General features: G+C 47.3%; 1 protein-coding gene across 7 annotated transcripts in view; it reads left to right on the forward strand.

Moving 5' to 3' along the window:
- The first annotated feature begins 7,460 nt into the window (after positions 1-7,460).
- The window catches only part of MARK3 (microtubule affinity regulating kinase 3), a 108,171-nt gene continuing 98,739 nt past the window's right edge, over positions 7,461-16,892 (forward strand). For all 7 annotated transcript variants that reach the window (XM_028496440.2, XM_028496441.2, XM_028496442.2 and 4 more), the window contains exon 1: positions 7,461-7,684. In XM_028496440.2, coding sequence (XP_028352241.1) covers positions 7,634-7,684 — 51 coding nt within the window. In that variant the 5' untranslated portion in view covers positions 7,461-7,633. The remainder of the gene's footprint in view (positions 7,685-16,892) is intronic.

The following is a 16,892-nucleotide window of genomic DNA, read 5'->3' on the forward strand; positions in this document are numbered from 1 at the left end:
GAGCACAGGCTCCGGACGCGCAGGCCCAGCGGCCATGGCTCACGGGCCCAGCCGCTCCGCGGCATGTGGGATCCTCCCAGACCGGGGCGCGAACCCGGTTCCCCTGCATCGGCGGGCGGACGCGCAACCACTGCGCCACCAGGGAAGCCCCTGGAATCAGGCTTTATATAGTCTATATGAACCGCTTTTGTACTCAAGAACTGTGATTCATTCACGTCGTTCTGCAGAGTTGCAGTAAAGTTCTCTCTGCTGTATACTATTTCTTGGTGTGAACATGATATATTCTTTTTTTTTTTTTTTAATTTATTTTTGGCTGTGTTGGGTCTTCGTTGCTGTGCGAGGGCTTTCTCCAGTTGCGGCGAGCGGGGGCCACTCTTCATCGCGGGGCGTGGGCCTCTCACTATCGTGGCCTCTCTTGTTGCGGAGCACAGGCTCCAGACGCGCAGGCTCAGTAGTTGTGGCGCACGGGCCCAGTTGCTCCGCGGCATGTGGGATCTTCCCAGACCAGGGCTCGAACCCGTGTCCCCTACATTGGCAGGCGGATTCTTAACCACTGCGCCACCAGGGAAGTCCCAATTGTAGACATTCTTTACGGAGTATGGATATGAATCCTTTATCAGTTACATCTTCTCTCGATTTGAGGTTTGTATTTTCACCTTCTTGATAGTGTTTTTGAAAAACAGAACTTGTTATGGGGTGGAGGGGAGCTTTTTTGTAACTGTATGTTCCTTTGCAACTTTTAAATTTTGCACCATGTGCATCTATTACCAAAAGAAAAAAATTGAATAAAATTTGAATTAAAACAAAAGAGCTAGGGAACGCCCTGGTGCTCCAGTGGTTAGGACTCCATGCTTCCACGGCAGGGGGTGCAGCTTTGATCGCTAGTCAGGAAACTAAGATCCCACATGCCACGGGGCAACTAAGCCCGTGTGCCACAACTAGAGAGCCCGAGTGCCGCAACTACAGAGCCCACGCAACGCAATGAAAGAGCCCGTGTGCTGCAACTAAGACCCGATGCAGCCAAAAATAAATAAATAAATATTTAAACAAAGAGCTAGTTTCTATCACTTTACCCTGATTAATTTTTTTATTAGTTGTTGTCTTGAAATTATATTATTATTGAGTTCTATTTCATGTATCCTGTGACGCTTAAGAACTTTTTCTGTTCACAGCTATATCCCCAGTGCTTTGCATAAAGCAGGTGCTCACCTAACACTGTGGAAGAAAGGAACAGAGGAAAGAGAGTGGGGAAGGATAGAGGGCCACCCTTAAGGGCTAACACGGCTTTTTGTGGGGGTCCCGTGGCTCCAAGGGTTGGGCAGGAACCTATATAATGGAAGAGATATTCTTTCCTCTGACAGAGCTTAGACTTAAAAGTTATGATTTGTATTTGGGAGATTTGTATTTTGGGGGGATGCTTACTATAATAGGAGAACCCTAAAGGAAGGGGTAGATATGATGCTCCAGGAGAGAGCAGGTTTTATTTACCCACTCATCCTTTTTCTCCCCCATTCTTTTGTTGCCCATCTGTCTTTGCCGCCAGCATGGTGTCAGAGCCACCAGAGTGGAATCTGAGGGCATTGCTTTCTGCCCTGGGCAGCTTGAGCACGCCTCCTGCCCTTCCTGAGTTTCCATGTTTCTGTCTGCAAAATAGAGGCAATAATACAAACACCAACACCTTTTGTGTTGCAGCACCCCTTACCAGGCTCTTTTGTACCCATTACCTCCGATAATGAGCTCAGTGCCCAGTGAGCCAGGTGAAACTGGAGGGGAGGAGGAGTGACACTCTGACTCGCAGCCATGTGTGGCCTGGTAAGCCTTGACCTGTGTCTCCAGATTCCAAGTCCTGTGCTCATCCAGGGGAGAACTGAGAAGTGCAGCTGCGCAGGAAGGAGGGTCCCCTCTGCGGTGGGAGGGTGAACTCTGTACATATATGCTGGCTATTCTCTGGGCATTATCTCCATGGATCCCCACAGCAACCATGGATGGAAGGTTCTAATATTCCCATTTGACTGATTAAGGAATTGAGCCTTAGGACTTCCCTGGTGGTCCAGTGGCTAAGACTCTGTGCTCCCAGTGCAGGGGGCCAGGGTTCAATCCCTGCTCAGGGAACTAGATTCCGCATGCCGCAAGGAAGATCCCACATGCCGCAACTAAGACCCAGCGCAGCCAAATTAATTAATTAATTAATTATTTTTTAAAAAGAAATTGAGCCTCAAACACATGAAGTGATTTGCCAAAGTCACCTAGCATTCAGGGTCATAGCCAGGGTCGAAATCCAGGGTTGAAACTCCAGAGCCCTTGCTTTCCTACCACCTCTGTTGTCTCCATAGACCTTTGGATACAGTTCTAAACAGTGGGTTTTCCCAGCTCAGAGCCGAGTGAACGCGGGAAAGGGCCGCACAGAGAGCTCCACTGTCAGGATGTAGCAATGACACCCAACAGGAGGTCATATACGTGTGCTTCTGTACCTAGATCTGGATCTATAATCTCCAACAAATGAGAGAATAGAACATTTCAATAGCCTGGGGCTGCTAAGTGTAGGGGCAAATGGCCCTTTCTATCCCCATATCCCCCAAGGCCATCCCAATATTACAGTGCATCATGGGAACTGATAAAAGGACTATGAGTCCTTCATAAAAGCTGAAAATTTCAGAATAGTGTGTTTAGGAAGGCTGGGAAGTCTGTGAGCCATCTCAGAAACAGTCCATCCGCAATTATCCTGAAAAGACACAGTACTGTGGAAGAGAGAAGCGTGGAAAATCCCTGACAGATCTATGCTGGGTTTCTAACTGGGCCCTCCTCGGAGCTAAGCAAACGGACTAGAATGCCCTCCACTTACCCAGAACAAAAGGAACCAATCACCGCTAGACAACTGGAGGGCAGAGCACAGCTTTGGAGTCCGATCATGGCTCTTCTCTGAACTGTGGCGACGTGGGACAAGTTACAGCCTCTCTCTGAGCACTGGCTGACACCTCCCTCACCGAGCTGGTGCAGTTAGTGGTCTTACCATAGGTGCCTGGTGCATTGTCAATAGAGCTGGAGCACAGTAAATGTACTCAAAATGGAACTCAATCAATGTACTATGACCTCAGGCAGCAGCAAAGATCAAGGATTCTGGGAGTGGGGGAGGGCTCACTGGGAGCTAGTCTGGGAAGGTCCCATAGAAGTAAGATGACAGGGCTTCCTGACCACAGGGAAGATTCAACTAGACCAGAAGCCATCCCCGGCAGAACGGCAGGGACAGTCTTGGATGTGAGAATTCCTAAGCTGCCTGCTGGCCCTCACAGAGGAAAACAATGGCCCCAATGGGGTGACGAAGGAGACCAGAGCAGTGAATTAAAAGAGTAGCAGCATGTCTGCTCTGACCCCTGATATGTTGGGGAGCGGCCTGGGGAAGTTGGGGAGGGTGGAGTCTGGAATGGACTTTATATTTCCCTGGGTGGCGGCCTCTAAGCATCTGTGGCCTACTTGGGGGCACACCTGTCCCTGCCTCCAGGCGTGATGACCCCAGATGTCCCACAATGAGCACACTCCTTCTCTTCTTGACTTTATTTATTCTCAGTGCTCAGCTCTCTGCTCCTTATCAATCACACAACAACAACACACACATGCACACACATGCTGCGGAATGGATCCTGGATCCTAGCAGTTCCCACACCTTCCCAAAGGGGAGTTGTGCTTGTGAGTGCTGTGGTGTGATGGCCAGGGAGAAGCAGGCCTCTCCACCTCTGTCCAAACTAGCTGCGGTGCAGAGAACACAGGCCCAGGGGTCAGGAGATCTGACCACTTGACATGATAGTCTTGGTTAGGAATGCACTGGGCTGCAAGTAACAGACAGCCTCAACTCTCATGGCTTAAACAAATGGGGACTTATTTTTCTGGCATAAGAAGTCCAGAGGAGAGCAGTTTCAGGACTAGTGCAGTTACTCTTTCTTTCTGGTGCTGGGATGGGGTGGGTGCGAAACAGGTCTCTCCACCACGTGCCCACAGGAGCTGTGGAGCAAGGACATAGGTCTGGGGCTTCTGAAATCTGGGCCCCATTCTGGCTCTGCTGCTAACCAGCTGTCAGCTTCAGACAAGTCACTTCACCTCTTTGAGGCTCAGTTTCTCTTTTGTCCTAGAGCAGCAAGGGTAGGACTAGATTATCTTCAGTTTCTTACCTCTCAAGATGACCTTCCTCCTTGACATGAAAGTAGGCACTGCCTAGGCACATACACTACTTGGTATGTTTAGTTATGTCTTTTCAGTTTAAGGAGGCTGAGATAGAACCTATTTTAATATGACGATAGGAAACAAGAATATGAAAAAGGACAGAAGAAGGGATTCCAGGGACAACTTCCAGATCCTGCACTTCCATTCCTTCCAGACCATAGATCCACAGAAGTACATAATTCAGGCTACAGAGGGTCCTTCAGACAGAACAATGTGTTGTTTTTTCTTTTCTTTTCTTTTTTCTCCTCCTCCTCCTCTCCAGTTTTCACATAACATGTACGCCTTGCCTCCCATTTCCAGCTCCTTATGGTATCATGATATCATTTGACATAAGTGCTATGAAAAGTTCAAAGTGTTTCTTTAATTCTAGCCTTTATGAAAACCAGAAGCATCTTGAGTTAAGTACTGTCAGTTTCACTTCCTACCTCTTGGCATTCACTGACTCATTATTTAATGTGTGGCTTCAGTGAAAAAAAGCATCAAGGTGGAAACCTCACCCTCAGCCACTTCTCTGGCCAACGTGGAATGTTCTGAATCATCCAGACCCTTTCTCTCAGCTCCTGCCCAAGGCTGAAGCCCTTTTGTGGGTGCTCTGGGTGTTTTCCCAGCTGACCTAGTTGACATTCCTGTCATCAGGAGTGCCAGTGCTGTGTCTAAACCTGGCCTGGCCCCTGCCTACCCCTCCAGTCTCACCTCTCACCTCTTTTTTTTTTTTTTTTTTTTTTTGCGGTACGCGGGCCTCTCACTGTTGTGGTCTCTCCCGTTGCGGAGCACAGGCTCTGGACGCGCAGGCTCAGCGTCCATGGCTCACGGGCCCAGCCGCTCTGCGGCATGTGGGATCCTCCCGGACCGGGGCACGAACCCGTGTCCCCTGCATCGGCAGGCGGACTCTCGACCACTGCGCCACCAGGGAAGTCCTGCACCTCTCACCTCTTGACATTGACCTAAACCCACCATGTTGTTCCTCAACTGTACAGGCCATCCAGCTTGGCATCCCTTTCCACCCATCCTCACCTAGCTAACTCGACTCATGCTTCTAGACTCAGCATAACCACCACTCTTCCAGGAAGCTTCCTTGACCCAACTCCCCAAGTTGGGCTAAGTGTCCCTACAGGGACTCCCACAATCTTGTGCTCACCCACATTTCACTTGAACTGTGTGAAACACACATTTAACTAACAAGAATTCAATCATCTCTGCTTGGCCAAAGAGGGATAAAGAGAAGGACTTTTTTTTTTTTTCCGGTACGCGGGCCTCTCACTGTCGTGGTCTCTCCCGTTGCGGAGCACAGGCTCCGGACGCGCAGGCTCAGCGGCCGTGACTTATGGGCCCAGCCGCTCCGCGGCATGTGGGATCTGCCCGGACCGGGGCACGAACCCGTGTCCCCGGCATCGGCAGGCGGATTCTCAACCACTGCGCCACCAGGGAAGCCCAAGAAGGACATTTTAAACAGGGCTGTCCTTGGCCCAGTGAACACTTTCCTGAGAGGGAGAGATGAAAGCCCTGACTGCATCTTAGTCCTCGCATGTTCTTACGCTGTGAGCATCTGTCCTCTCTAGGAATGATTCTGGTGTTTAAAGACGTATATGTCTCACAGGGCAGAAAATGTCCCAGACATAGCAAGAGGAGTCACATCCTGGGGGACCAAAGGAGAAAACATTAAAAATAGAAAAAGAAAAGCAAGTCATACGCACTACAAGGGCTTATCTGTTACGGAAGTTTTAGGATATGGGTTCAAATCCCAGCTTTGCGGCTAACCAACTTGGGTACTTTGGTCAAGTCACTGTAACCTGTTTAGACTTGGGATCACAAGGTGTGTCTGCCCATCTTACAGGGTTACTCTGAGGCTTAAATGAGGTAACAAATGTAATGTACCCACAAGGTAGACTCTCAGTAACAGTTCATGTTACTCCAGCCCATTCCGCTTTTCCTCCTCAGAACCCTGCACCAAAGCATTCCATCCAACGCTGGCTAGGCTCTAGGCAGGTCCACGGGAAACATTCAGAGGCTCGAAAGCAAGGAAGGCTTCTAGGGGAGGTTCCATTTCCAACGTCCCAGTCTGCAAGCGTCCACCGAGCTCCGCCCCAAGGTGGAGCATCCGTCCACTGAGCATCCGACCCGGGGATGAAGAGTCTGGTTATAAATCCCCTACAAGCATTTAGGCGGTGGTCCCAGGAGGCTTCTAGGGCTCCCCGCCCCCTTCTAGCACTCTTCCTTCCGAAAGGCTTTTAGCTGGGTCCGGGTCCAGCTCCCTCCTGACCGCGAGCTCCTTGAGGGCAGGACGCGTCTGCCGCCTTCGGGATGCTGAGCCCAGCCCCGGCTGCTCAGAGTCGGAGGCAAGAAGGGTGATTTGAGTCCTCGGCTCCCGGGTCACCGTTAACGATGCAGGAACTCGGCTCCTCCCCACAGCCCCGGCCCTATAATTGCTGTTATATCTCGATTTGGGGCAGCGCGGTCCCAGCTTTTGAGGGACGCTACCTCAGCTTTTGCATACAGCAGTATCAATCCATAAGTATCAATCCATAAGTATCAATCCAGCAATCAAGCTCAGGTCGCCGCCCAGGGCCGTTTGCCGGCTCTTTCGCGGGTGCCGCGTGCTCTGGACGTTGGGAACCCGCCGCCTCCGCTGCCCGCCGGGACCCGCCAGCCCTGCCCAGCCTTGGGCGCCGCCCCCTCGGCCCCGGACCAGGCCGAGTCGCCCCTAGCAACAGCAGCCGGGCTAGCTTCCTCGGGCCGCGCTGATTGGCCGGACTCCGGGAGGCGGCGGTGCCGTCACTTCCGGCATCCGGAGGCAGCAAAGGAAGCCGAGGGGCGGCCATCTTGGGTCCGTGAGGCTCGGTGGTGCCGGGGGCGGCTGTGTCTGCGGCCACCGGGCGGAGGCTGAGGCGGAAAGAGAGCCGGAGGGAGAAGAACAGCCGGGTGCAGGCGCCGCCTCCGCAGCCCCATCCATGGTCGGCGCCCGCAGCCCGCGGGGACCTGTCTTGCACTCCACCTCCTCCACATCCTCCTCTTCTTCAGGGGCCTCCGGCGGCGCTGTGTGGAGGCTCCGGCGCTGAAATCCGCGGCGCGACGGGCGGGGGCGGAGGAGGAGGCGAGGGGGTCCGGGCCCGCGGGGCGCCCGGAGGCGCGGGGACGCCAGTGGGCCGACCCGCAGCCCGCCGCCGCCGCCGGCCCGGCCCCGCCACCGCCGCCCGCGGGGCTCCTCGGCGCGGCCGCCGGGGCCGGGGGAGCATGAGCCCCGCGACCCGCCGGGGGACGGCCCGGGCCCGGCCCGGGATCTAGACGGCCGTGGGGGAGGGGAGCCGCCCTGCCGCGGCGCCGCTCCGGAACCGCCGGGCCCTCGACGCCGCTTCTCCGGCCCCCGGGGCCGCGCTGTTTTGTTTCACCCTCGCGTTGTGCAGAAGTGAAGTGAAGTAAAATGTCCACTAGGACCCCGCTGCCGACGGTGAATGAACGGGACACTGAGAACGTGAGTAACCTAGGCGACTGCCCCGGGCCAGGGCTGCGCGCGCCGTCCCCGGCAGCGCGGCCGCAGCCCTCGCCTCGCCGGCCGGCGGGTCCCCAGGCCGCGGCGCTCCGCCCGGTGGACGGCCGTGGGCCCCGTGAGGCGGCCTCGGCGGCCCGTTTTCCGAGCGCGCGGGCCGGGGAGGTGCATCCGCGATTACGCCGGGGGCTCTCTCCGTAGCGAAGCCTGGGGGCTGCACCGTGGCCGGCCGGTGTCCTCTCCGAGCGTGTGTCGGGTCCCCGCAGCGTACAGGGCTTATTTCCACTGAACTCGCCTTTTAAATTAGGTAGGCAGCTCGTGAGAGGCTGTCGGGTTAAAAACACTTTCGTGGTGTTGATTAAACGCAATTGATTGGATCGAGTGGACTGTCCGTTATGCCTCGTTCTTTACGTTGTCTCGAACTAAATTTAGTGACCGTCACTAAAGCTAGGTGCGCACTGAGGGGTCGTCTCGGCCCCCTTCGATGCAGCTCCGAAGCTATTCAGAAGTTCTTGGAGAGAGCTAAGACTTTGTCGAGGAGTAGCCTCGTTTCCATACGAATCTGTTTTGAAGGAGCTGGTTAAGCACATTTCAAAGGAGGATGTGTAGTCAAGCAGCCCTGCCACGCACTGCCTAGCGGAGGGCCACTCACTCTGGGCTTAAGCTTTCCTCCTTCCCCGAAAGAAGTTGGCTTACATGAGCTCTTAGGTCCATTCTGGCACTCACATTCTGTGATTCTGTAAAAGGAACCTTTAATTTTGTTCACGTAAACCTTTTCAAAAGGCCAGGAACAGCAAGCAGTTTTAGGGCCTGACAACTTGTAGTAGAAATTCCGTTGGAGAAATGTTGACTCTGTCCAAGTGCGTTCTGAACTCTTCTCTAGCACTGGCTTAAGGACTGTTCCAAGCTACCTGTGAGTTATCTTCTGTTAAAAACAAAAATATCTAAAAAATAACTCGTAAAGAAACTTCACTGGCCTTTTATTTTAAGTGTTATGAGGTAATTCCTGGCAAGAAAATGCTATCACTTAGGAAAAGCTTCCTGGCTCTGCCTGTTTTCATGCTTTCAATAACGTCCTGAGACCTTGTGGCCTAGTGGTATCAAATGCCTTCATTTTAATCTTCAGAATGCCACTTGTTTGCTGGATAGCTGTCAGGTGATTTAATCTGTTTATGTAAACCTTGGTCTAAAGCATCCCTTCAGTATATTAAGGTGTGGTATTTAATGCTCTTTAACCTGGTAAGTAAGTAGAACAGTGGTGTATGTTCCTTTACCTGACATGGGTTAGGAAGTTACATAAACAGTAGAAAATCTAGATTAGGTGAGTCAGTGAACTCATTTTCTCATAGACCCTTTGAAGAGCCTAATTCTTACTTCATCATTTTGTTGTTCTTTGACTACCCTGTAGGGCGGAGCAAGCAAAAAAGTGAGTTGATTAGCTTTGATCATTGACTTCCATTGCAAAATCTTACATTGAACCAGAGCAGGAGCTCCATACTTACTGAATAAACTGAAGCCAGAAACAATCCTAGCAGGTTTGTGATAATGAAGGATTTACACCAAATGGGTCTTTACCTTGTTCTCTGTTGAATTTGTTGAATTATGGTGTAGTCTTTTTGTGTCGTTAAGAATTACTAACTTTAAAAACAACGTAGGGTATGGAGTATGCCTTTATTCTCATGGAATGTATTTAAAATTGAATTCTGACAGTGCTAAAATAGAGGTTTGTAGCAGATCATTGCATTAATTCACCATGCCCTGTTTTTAACTCCGGTATTGACATGTTCTGGAAGTAGTTGTGTATCTTTTACAGTGTGGTGCCCTTGTGCCAGTGTTACACGTCTGGCATATACCATATTATTTACCTACCACTACTGAACTGCTAAGTGTTAGACTTCCTGCCAATCGAGTGATGAGGGTTCAAGAATGAATGGGAGTTCTCAGTCTGTTGGGCAGCTCTTTTGTTAAAGTTGGGTGTATTGAGATAGAACATTCACTGTTTTTAAGTGTACAGTTTGATGAGTTTTGACAAATGTATAATCACGTAATCACTATCACGGTCAAGTTAGAGGACGTTTCCGTTGCCTAAGAAGGTCCCTTGTGTCTCTTTAGAGTCAATCCCCTCTCCCTTTCCCCAGCCCCTGGTAGCTACTGATCTGTTATTTGTCTCTGTAGTTTTTTACCTTTTCTAGAACGTTATTTAAATGAAGTCAAAGAGCATATAATCTTGTGTGTAGCGTCTTTCACTTGGCATAATGCATTTGAGATTTATTCATGTTTGTGTGTGTTTCAATAGTTCATTCCTTTTTATTGCTGAGTAGTAAGTAGTTCATTGTTTGGATGTACCAGTTGTTTTTAATCCATTCACCGGTTGATGGACATTTTGGCTGATATGACAAATAGCTTTGTCTTTATATTTTGTAAAAAGACTCTCCATTTTGCTTACCCTAGGAATCTTATTTAAATTTTAAGTAAATATAATTGTGGTAAGAATTTTGCTTATAGATCAGGAATAATAAAAGGCAGATAATTTGCAAGAAGGATATTATTATCTTCATGCTAGTAGTACACTACTCTATTTTCATTTGTTTGATTTCCAGATGTGAGTATTCACCTTTAGCTGATAGGTATATAAAAAGATAAACTGTTATCAAATCATTTTAAAACTCAAAAGGACAAGTCAAACAGTCAGACCTAATGAGGATGTTGAGGCTCAGAGAGGTGACAGGAGCTGCTTGTGACTACTCACTGTTTAGCAGCAGAGCCTGTACTAGACCTCAGGTCTCCATCTCAGTCCTCTCTGCTTTTTTGTGTAGCAGGCTGTTTCTTAAAAGCTATGTACTAATTATTCAACTAGGGAGATGTAGTTGTACCAATACACAGAGTATAATTAAAATTAGACCTTTAAAAATGGTTTGGTATGGAAATTTTCAAACAAATAAAGAGAATTTAATAAGTATTTATCAATGGTTCTCAACTGGGGGCAATTTTGCCGCCCCTCCCCCCCCCCCCAGTGGACATTTGACAATGTCTGGAGACATTGTTGGTTGTCACAACTGAAGAGCGTTGCTACTGACCAGAAATGCACCTAAACATTTTACAGTACATAGGACAGTGCCCCCTGGCCCCTCAATAAAGAAATATTTGGCCCAAAATGTCAAGAGTGCCAGGGTTGGGAAACCCTGGTATAGAGTTAGCGCCCCCATGTACTCAACACCTCAGTGACCAGACTTCTTTTATTTGTTCTCTCCCCAAGAAGCAAGCTCAATACATCATATCATTTCATCTCCAAAGCTTTTAGAAGAGATAAAGCTTTTTTAAAAAATGTAACCTTAATCCCTTTATCATAATTTTTTAATATCAAATATCCAATCAGTGCTCTTTTCCTCAGTTGTCTTTTTTTAAAAAACACTGTTCAAATTAGAATAAATCTTGCTTCCATATATTATAGATGGGTAATATGTGAAACAAGATGCTTTTTTAAATGTATTTTTAAATCCTTCACAGATGAGTTTTTTTTTTTTTAATATTTATTTATTTAGTTGCACTGGGTCTTAGTTGCGGCTTGCGGGGTCCTTAGTTGTGGCATGTGAACTCTTAGTTGTGGCATGCATGTGGGATCTAGTTCCCTGACCAGGGATTGAACCTGGGCATTGGGAGCGCGGAGCCTTAGTCAGTGGACCACCAGGGAAGTTGTCCCCAAGATGCTTTTTTTTTTTTTTTGGCTGAGTTGGGTCTTAGTTGCGGCATGCGAGATCTTTCCTTGTGGTGCGCGGCCTCTTCGTTGTGGTGGGCGGGCTTCTTTGTAGTTGTGGTGTGCGGGTTTTTTCTTCTCTAGTTTTGGTGCTTGGGCTCCAGAGCGCGTGGGCTCTGTAGTTTGTGGCACGTGGGCTCTCTCGTTGAGGCGCGTGAACTCAGTAGTTGTGGTGCGGGGCCCAGTTGCCCTGCCGCATGTGGGATCCTAGTTTCCCGACCGGCATCCCCTGCATTGCAAGGTGGATTATCTACCCGTGGACCCTCAGGGAAGTCCCCCAAGATGCTTTTTTTTTTAAAGGCAACAAAAAAGTTTTCATTTTAGTTTATGTTCTACAGTTGACTTGTATAGAGGTCATGGACAAATCCTGTTTGTGTACTGGTAAAATTAGAAATGTATTTTTCACTTACATTTCAAAGCATATGACATTTTGTAAGTAAGCCTGGGTTATTTGCCAAAAGTACCAGAGGTCCTGGAGGGCTTTGCCAATTTAACAGCTCCTGGTGTGTGTGCACACCATGTACTTACTTATTATTAGTTAATGCAGACAGTCATCAGAATTCCTTATCTCTGTGAAATAAATAAACTGATGGTGTTATTGTCTAGCCAGCTGTTGGTTGTATGAGACTATTAACCTGTTAAGATCTGAGTGCCTGATATGTGTATGACACTGTGCTAGGCGCCCCTAGAGGATATACCTAGGAACCATATCACTCCCCGCCTTAGGACTTCCTAGTCCCTGCAGAACAGAGCACCCTGAGCTCTGTGAAACTAGTCTGTAAACTCTCAAACTGGAACAAACACCACAATCACCTGGAGGGCTTACGAAAACACTGATTGCTGGGCCTCACCCCCAGACCTTGATTCTACCTTGGGGCCCTAGAGTTTACATTTCTAACAAGTTACCAGGTGATGTTGATGCTGCAGGTCCAGGAACCACACTTTAAAGAATTGCTATCTTAGTATTCAGTGAAGACTTGCTGACTAAACAGTGTTCCTTTAGATTGTATTGTGACTAAAGAAAAGAGATTTCAATGGTTGCAATAACATTTTCAGTTTCCTTGAGTTTTTTTTTGTGTGTGTGTGTGTGTGTGAGACTGCATTGGGTCTTCCTTGCTACGCGCAGGCTTTCTCTAGTTGCGGCAAGCAGGGGCTGTTCTTCGTTGTGGTATGCGGGCTTCTCGTTGCTTCTCTTGTTGCGGAGCGTGGGCTCTAGGCGCACAGGCTTCAGTAGTTGTAGCGTGAGGGCTCAGTAGTTGTGGCACGCGGGCTTAGTTGCTCCGCGGCATGTGGGGTCTTCCCGGACCCGGGTTTGAACCTGTGTCCCCTGCATTGGCAGGCGGATTCTTAACCACTGTGCCACCGGGGAAGACCTCCTTGAGTTTTTAAAGTTGGTTCTTTGTAGGAAAGTGGGGTTATGGAGAATAAAAATAGTTACCATTTTTGAACACTAACTATATATCAGGCAACAATACTAAGTACTTTACATAATATTTCATTTAAAATATGTAATATGGGGACTTCCCTGGCGGTCCAGCGGTTAAGACTTTGCCTTCCAATGCAGGTGGGGGTGTGGGTTCGATCCCTGGTCGGGGAGCTAAGATCCCACATGCCTCGTGCCAAAAAACCAAAACATAAAACAAGCAATATTGTAACAAATTCAATAAAGACTTTAAAAATGGTCCACATCAAAAAAATCTTTAAAAAAAATAAAGAATATGATTTCATTTAATCTGCTTAACTTCCAAGCACAACTATCTATTGAATCAAGGTGTTTGGGCGTTTTTTTAAAAAAAGTTGATCTCTGAAGAATATTTTTTATTGGGTCAAAGTGTTTGGGAAAAGGTCTTATTCAATTACAGAGTTGTTTTCATTTCTTTTTTATGTAAATTAGATTAAGGTAGAAATTTTCCATGAGTAGAATATTGGTCGTTTTGATTGTGTAGTGCATGATTATTTATATTGTAATTACTTATAAGCGACTCATAAACAGTTTAATATAAATTAATAGTCCCTATTATCTTTTTTTTTTTTCTTTTTTGCCTGCGTTGGGTCTTTGTTGCTGCGCGCTGGCTTTCTCTAGTTGCCGTGAGCTGCGGCTCCTCTTGGTTGTGGTGCGTGGGCTTCTCATTGCGGTGGCTTCTCTTGTTGTGGAGCATGGGCTCTAGGCACGCGGGCTTCAGTAGCTGGGCCTCGTGGGCTCAGTAGTTGTGGCTCGCGGGCTCTAGAGCGCAGGCTCAGTAGTTGTGGCGCACGGGCTTAGTTGCTCTGCGGCATGTGGGATCTTCCTTGACCAGGGCTTCAACCCGTGTCCCCTGCGTTGGCAGGCAGGTTCTTAATCACTGAGCCACCAGGGAAGTCCTAATAGTCCCTGTTATCTTTAATTTCAGAGAGGATTGTTCTGGATTCTGAAACGTAGCCAATTTTTTTCTTTCATCTGTTCCGGGTCTTAGTTGTGGCATGTGGGATCTAGTTCCCTGACCAGGCATTGAACCCTAGCCCCCTGCATTGGGAGCACAGAGTCTTAGCCACTGGACCACCGGGGAAGTACCCATAGCCAAATTTTATCCCTGGAATTTGTTTCCAAGTTGGAAGTAAGAGTCAGGGAGTACAGCCCCTTCTGCTCACCATTGGGAGGACTAAAGCAGAAATTCACTTGTCTCACATCCATTTCAAACTTTCAAAATAAACAAGGAGAACACAAATCTCGTTCCTGGGAATCTCTCAGCTTTAATGTTGTCTTACATAGGAATTTAAAGAATGTGCTTGGAGTTGGTCTGCAAGTAGTAATAAGGGGTTTGTGCTGACCCACATGCACCTGCCTGAACAGTAATTGAGAGGGCAGAAGTTGGCACTGGAAGAAAATGACTTTTTTGGGGGGAGTCCAACTCTTTCTTCAAGCTAGAGTTCTTTAGCACTGCACTTTAGTCACCTGAGCTGCTTGGCCATGGTTAGTCTTATACAGTCTTATGCAGACTAGATAAGGCATTGTTTCTGTGGGTTACCTGGGATCTTGGTGTTCAGAGTTGAAGCTTGAATGAAGCTTGAGATGTTTTGTTTGTATTTCTTGCTAATAGTTAGGTGTTGCTTGGGGGTGGAGTTGAAATATTGTGGGGTCTGTATTATGGACATTTTACATGGAAATCTGTATTGGAAGAATTTAACATGAAGTTCAAGTAAGCTGAACCAAAGGTTTTATTCCAGAATTTTATATAACCCCATTCTTTCTGTAGTCAGTACCTTTATGACTTCATTGAGTACAGTAGCAGACTAGAATGAGGATCCTGGAGAGGAGCAGACCTAGAACCATTTCCTAGCACAGCCTTTTGCCCTTAGCCTTGCCATTCTTTGTCCAGAAAAATAATTTAACCTGGGCAAGCAGCTTTTGTTGTTCAAGACACTTGAGGTGTTTTTGATGGCATTCTGTTCACGTACTGTCTCCACCTCTTTCCTTGTCTTCCTTCCCTTGTGTAGCCCTTGCCTACCCTACCTAGGCCTGCCTTGGTATTCACAGGCACGTGTTAGCTTTACTAGTGGAATGGATTAAAGGAACTTATATTTTCTTTTCTTAAAAGAAGGTTGCCTTCTAGACATTAAGGATATTCAATGTTAAAGAACCTTCTACATACCATGGTAATGTATTCTAGTTGCTTTTTCCATTTCTGTTAATTTAGGTCAGGTGCTTAACATTTATATCCTGCTTATTGTATAGTTGTCCTACTTATTACTGGTGTGGAACTAGCCAGTCCACAACTTAGTAGTGTAAAACAACAAGTGTTTGATTATACTCACAGATTTTGTGTGAGGAATTCAGACGGGAGTGGTTTATGGCTGGGACTTAAGTTTGGGGGAATAACGAAAGGCTGGGGGATTTTAATATCTGGGCTGGAAGATCCACATCCTAAGACCGCTTCTTCACTCACATATCTGGCACCTTGGCAGGTATTGTTAAAAGGCTGGGCTCCGCTGGGACTTGGCCAGAGTGGCTACATGGGCCTCTCCAGCATGGAGACTCCAGTGTGATTGGACACATGAGGTGGCTCGGTGTTTCAGCAAACAAGACAGAAGCTGCTTGTCTCTTATGACCTTGCCTCAGAAGTCACATAGTATCACTTCTGCCATTTATCCTTAAAACATTAGAGCAGTCATGGGCACCCAGATTCAAGTGGAAGGGACATAGACCTTTCCCTGTAATGAGAGGTATGTCAAAGACTTTGGGCTCTTGTTTTCCAACCACTGTAATAGTAACTCTTTGGGTTTATAATCTGATCTAGCATTTTTTGTGTGACCTTGGACAAGTTATTTAACTTCTTCATACCCCAGTTACCTCATCTATAAAGTGGGATTGGTAGTAGTAATGACCTCATAGGGCTGTTAAGAATAAGGTCTTCCATGCTGTGGCCTCCCTTACCTCTGTCCTCATCTCCCCTCTCCGCACCCACTACATTCATAGACCCAGGTGTCTTCTTGCTGTTCTTTAAACACACCAGGGACACTCCAGCCTCAGTGCCTTGACATTGGCTCTTCACTTTGAACACTTTTCTTCCAGATATTCACATGGCTAACTGTCTCACCTTCTCCTCTTTTCAGACATCAGCTCAGTGAGTCTTACTCTGACCATCTATGGCCCTCCCAACCTCCCTAATCCTGATCTGGTTTTTTTTTTTCCATTGCATTTTTACCTTTAACATATTATATAATTTACATATTTCTTATGTTTATTGTATTTTGTCAGTTTCCTCTGGTATACTGAAAGCTCCCTGAGAGCAGGAATATTTGTTTTGCTTATTGATACTATTTCAAATACCTAGAACATGCTGGTCATTTATTACAGGTGAAGAGTAAATAAATATTGGTCGAATTAGTGATTAAATGAGACAATATGTGTAAAGCATTTAGAATGGTGCCTGATTCATAATAAGTAATAGCTAAATGTTAGCCATCATTAGTGGTTTGTTTACTGGTCTTTTCATCTCTCATCTCTATGTTGTCATTTCTCTCATCTCTCGAGTCCTGTATCTTCAGCCTCTTCCCTCTGTAGTTGCAATGAATTCATCTTCTTTCTCCTTTCTTAAAACCTCAGATAGCTTTCTTAAAGGGAGGCTTGGAAGTGAGAGATAAAGTGGGAGCCCAGGACTGTATTTGAGGGAGAGATTCTGAAGACACTTCTGAGGAATAGTGGACCAGATGAGGAGCCAAAAAGTAAGAGCAACAAAACATAAGAGAAATTGGGATTTGGAGTTACAGGCTTGCATTTGAAACCGGTCTTCAAATACAAGTCACTTAAGTATGGGCAAGTTAATTACTTGTCTGTGCTTCATTTAAAATATTTTAATAATTAAAAACCTTAATTGATATAATCGACATATAACATTGTATTAGTTTCAGGTGTGTAACATAATGATTTGATATTTGTATATTTTGTGAAATGATCACCAC

The sequence above is a fragment of the Physeter macrocephalus genome, chromosome 11 (assembly GCF_002837175.3).
Source record: "Physeter macrocephalus isolate SW-GA chromosome 11, ASM283717v5, whole genome shotgun sequence".
Classification (NCBI taxonomy): Eukaryota; Metazoa; Chordata; class Mammalia; order Artiodactyla; family Physeteridae; genus Physeter; species Physeter macrocephalus.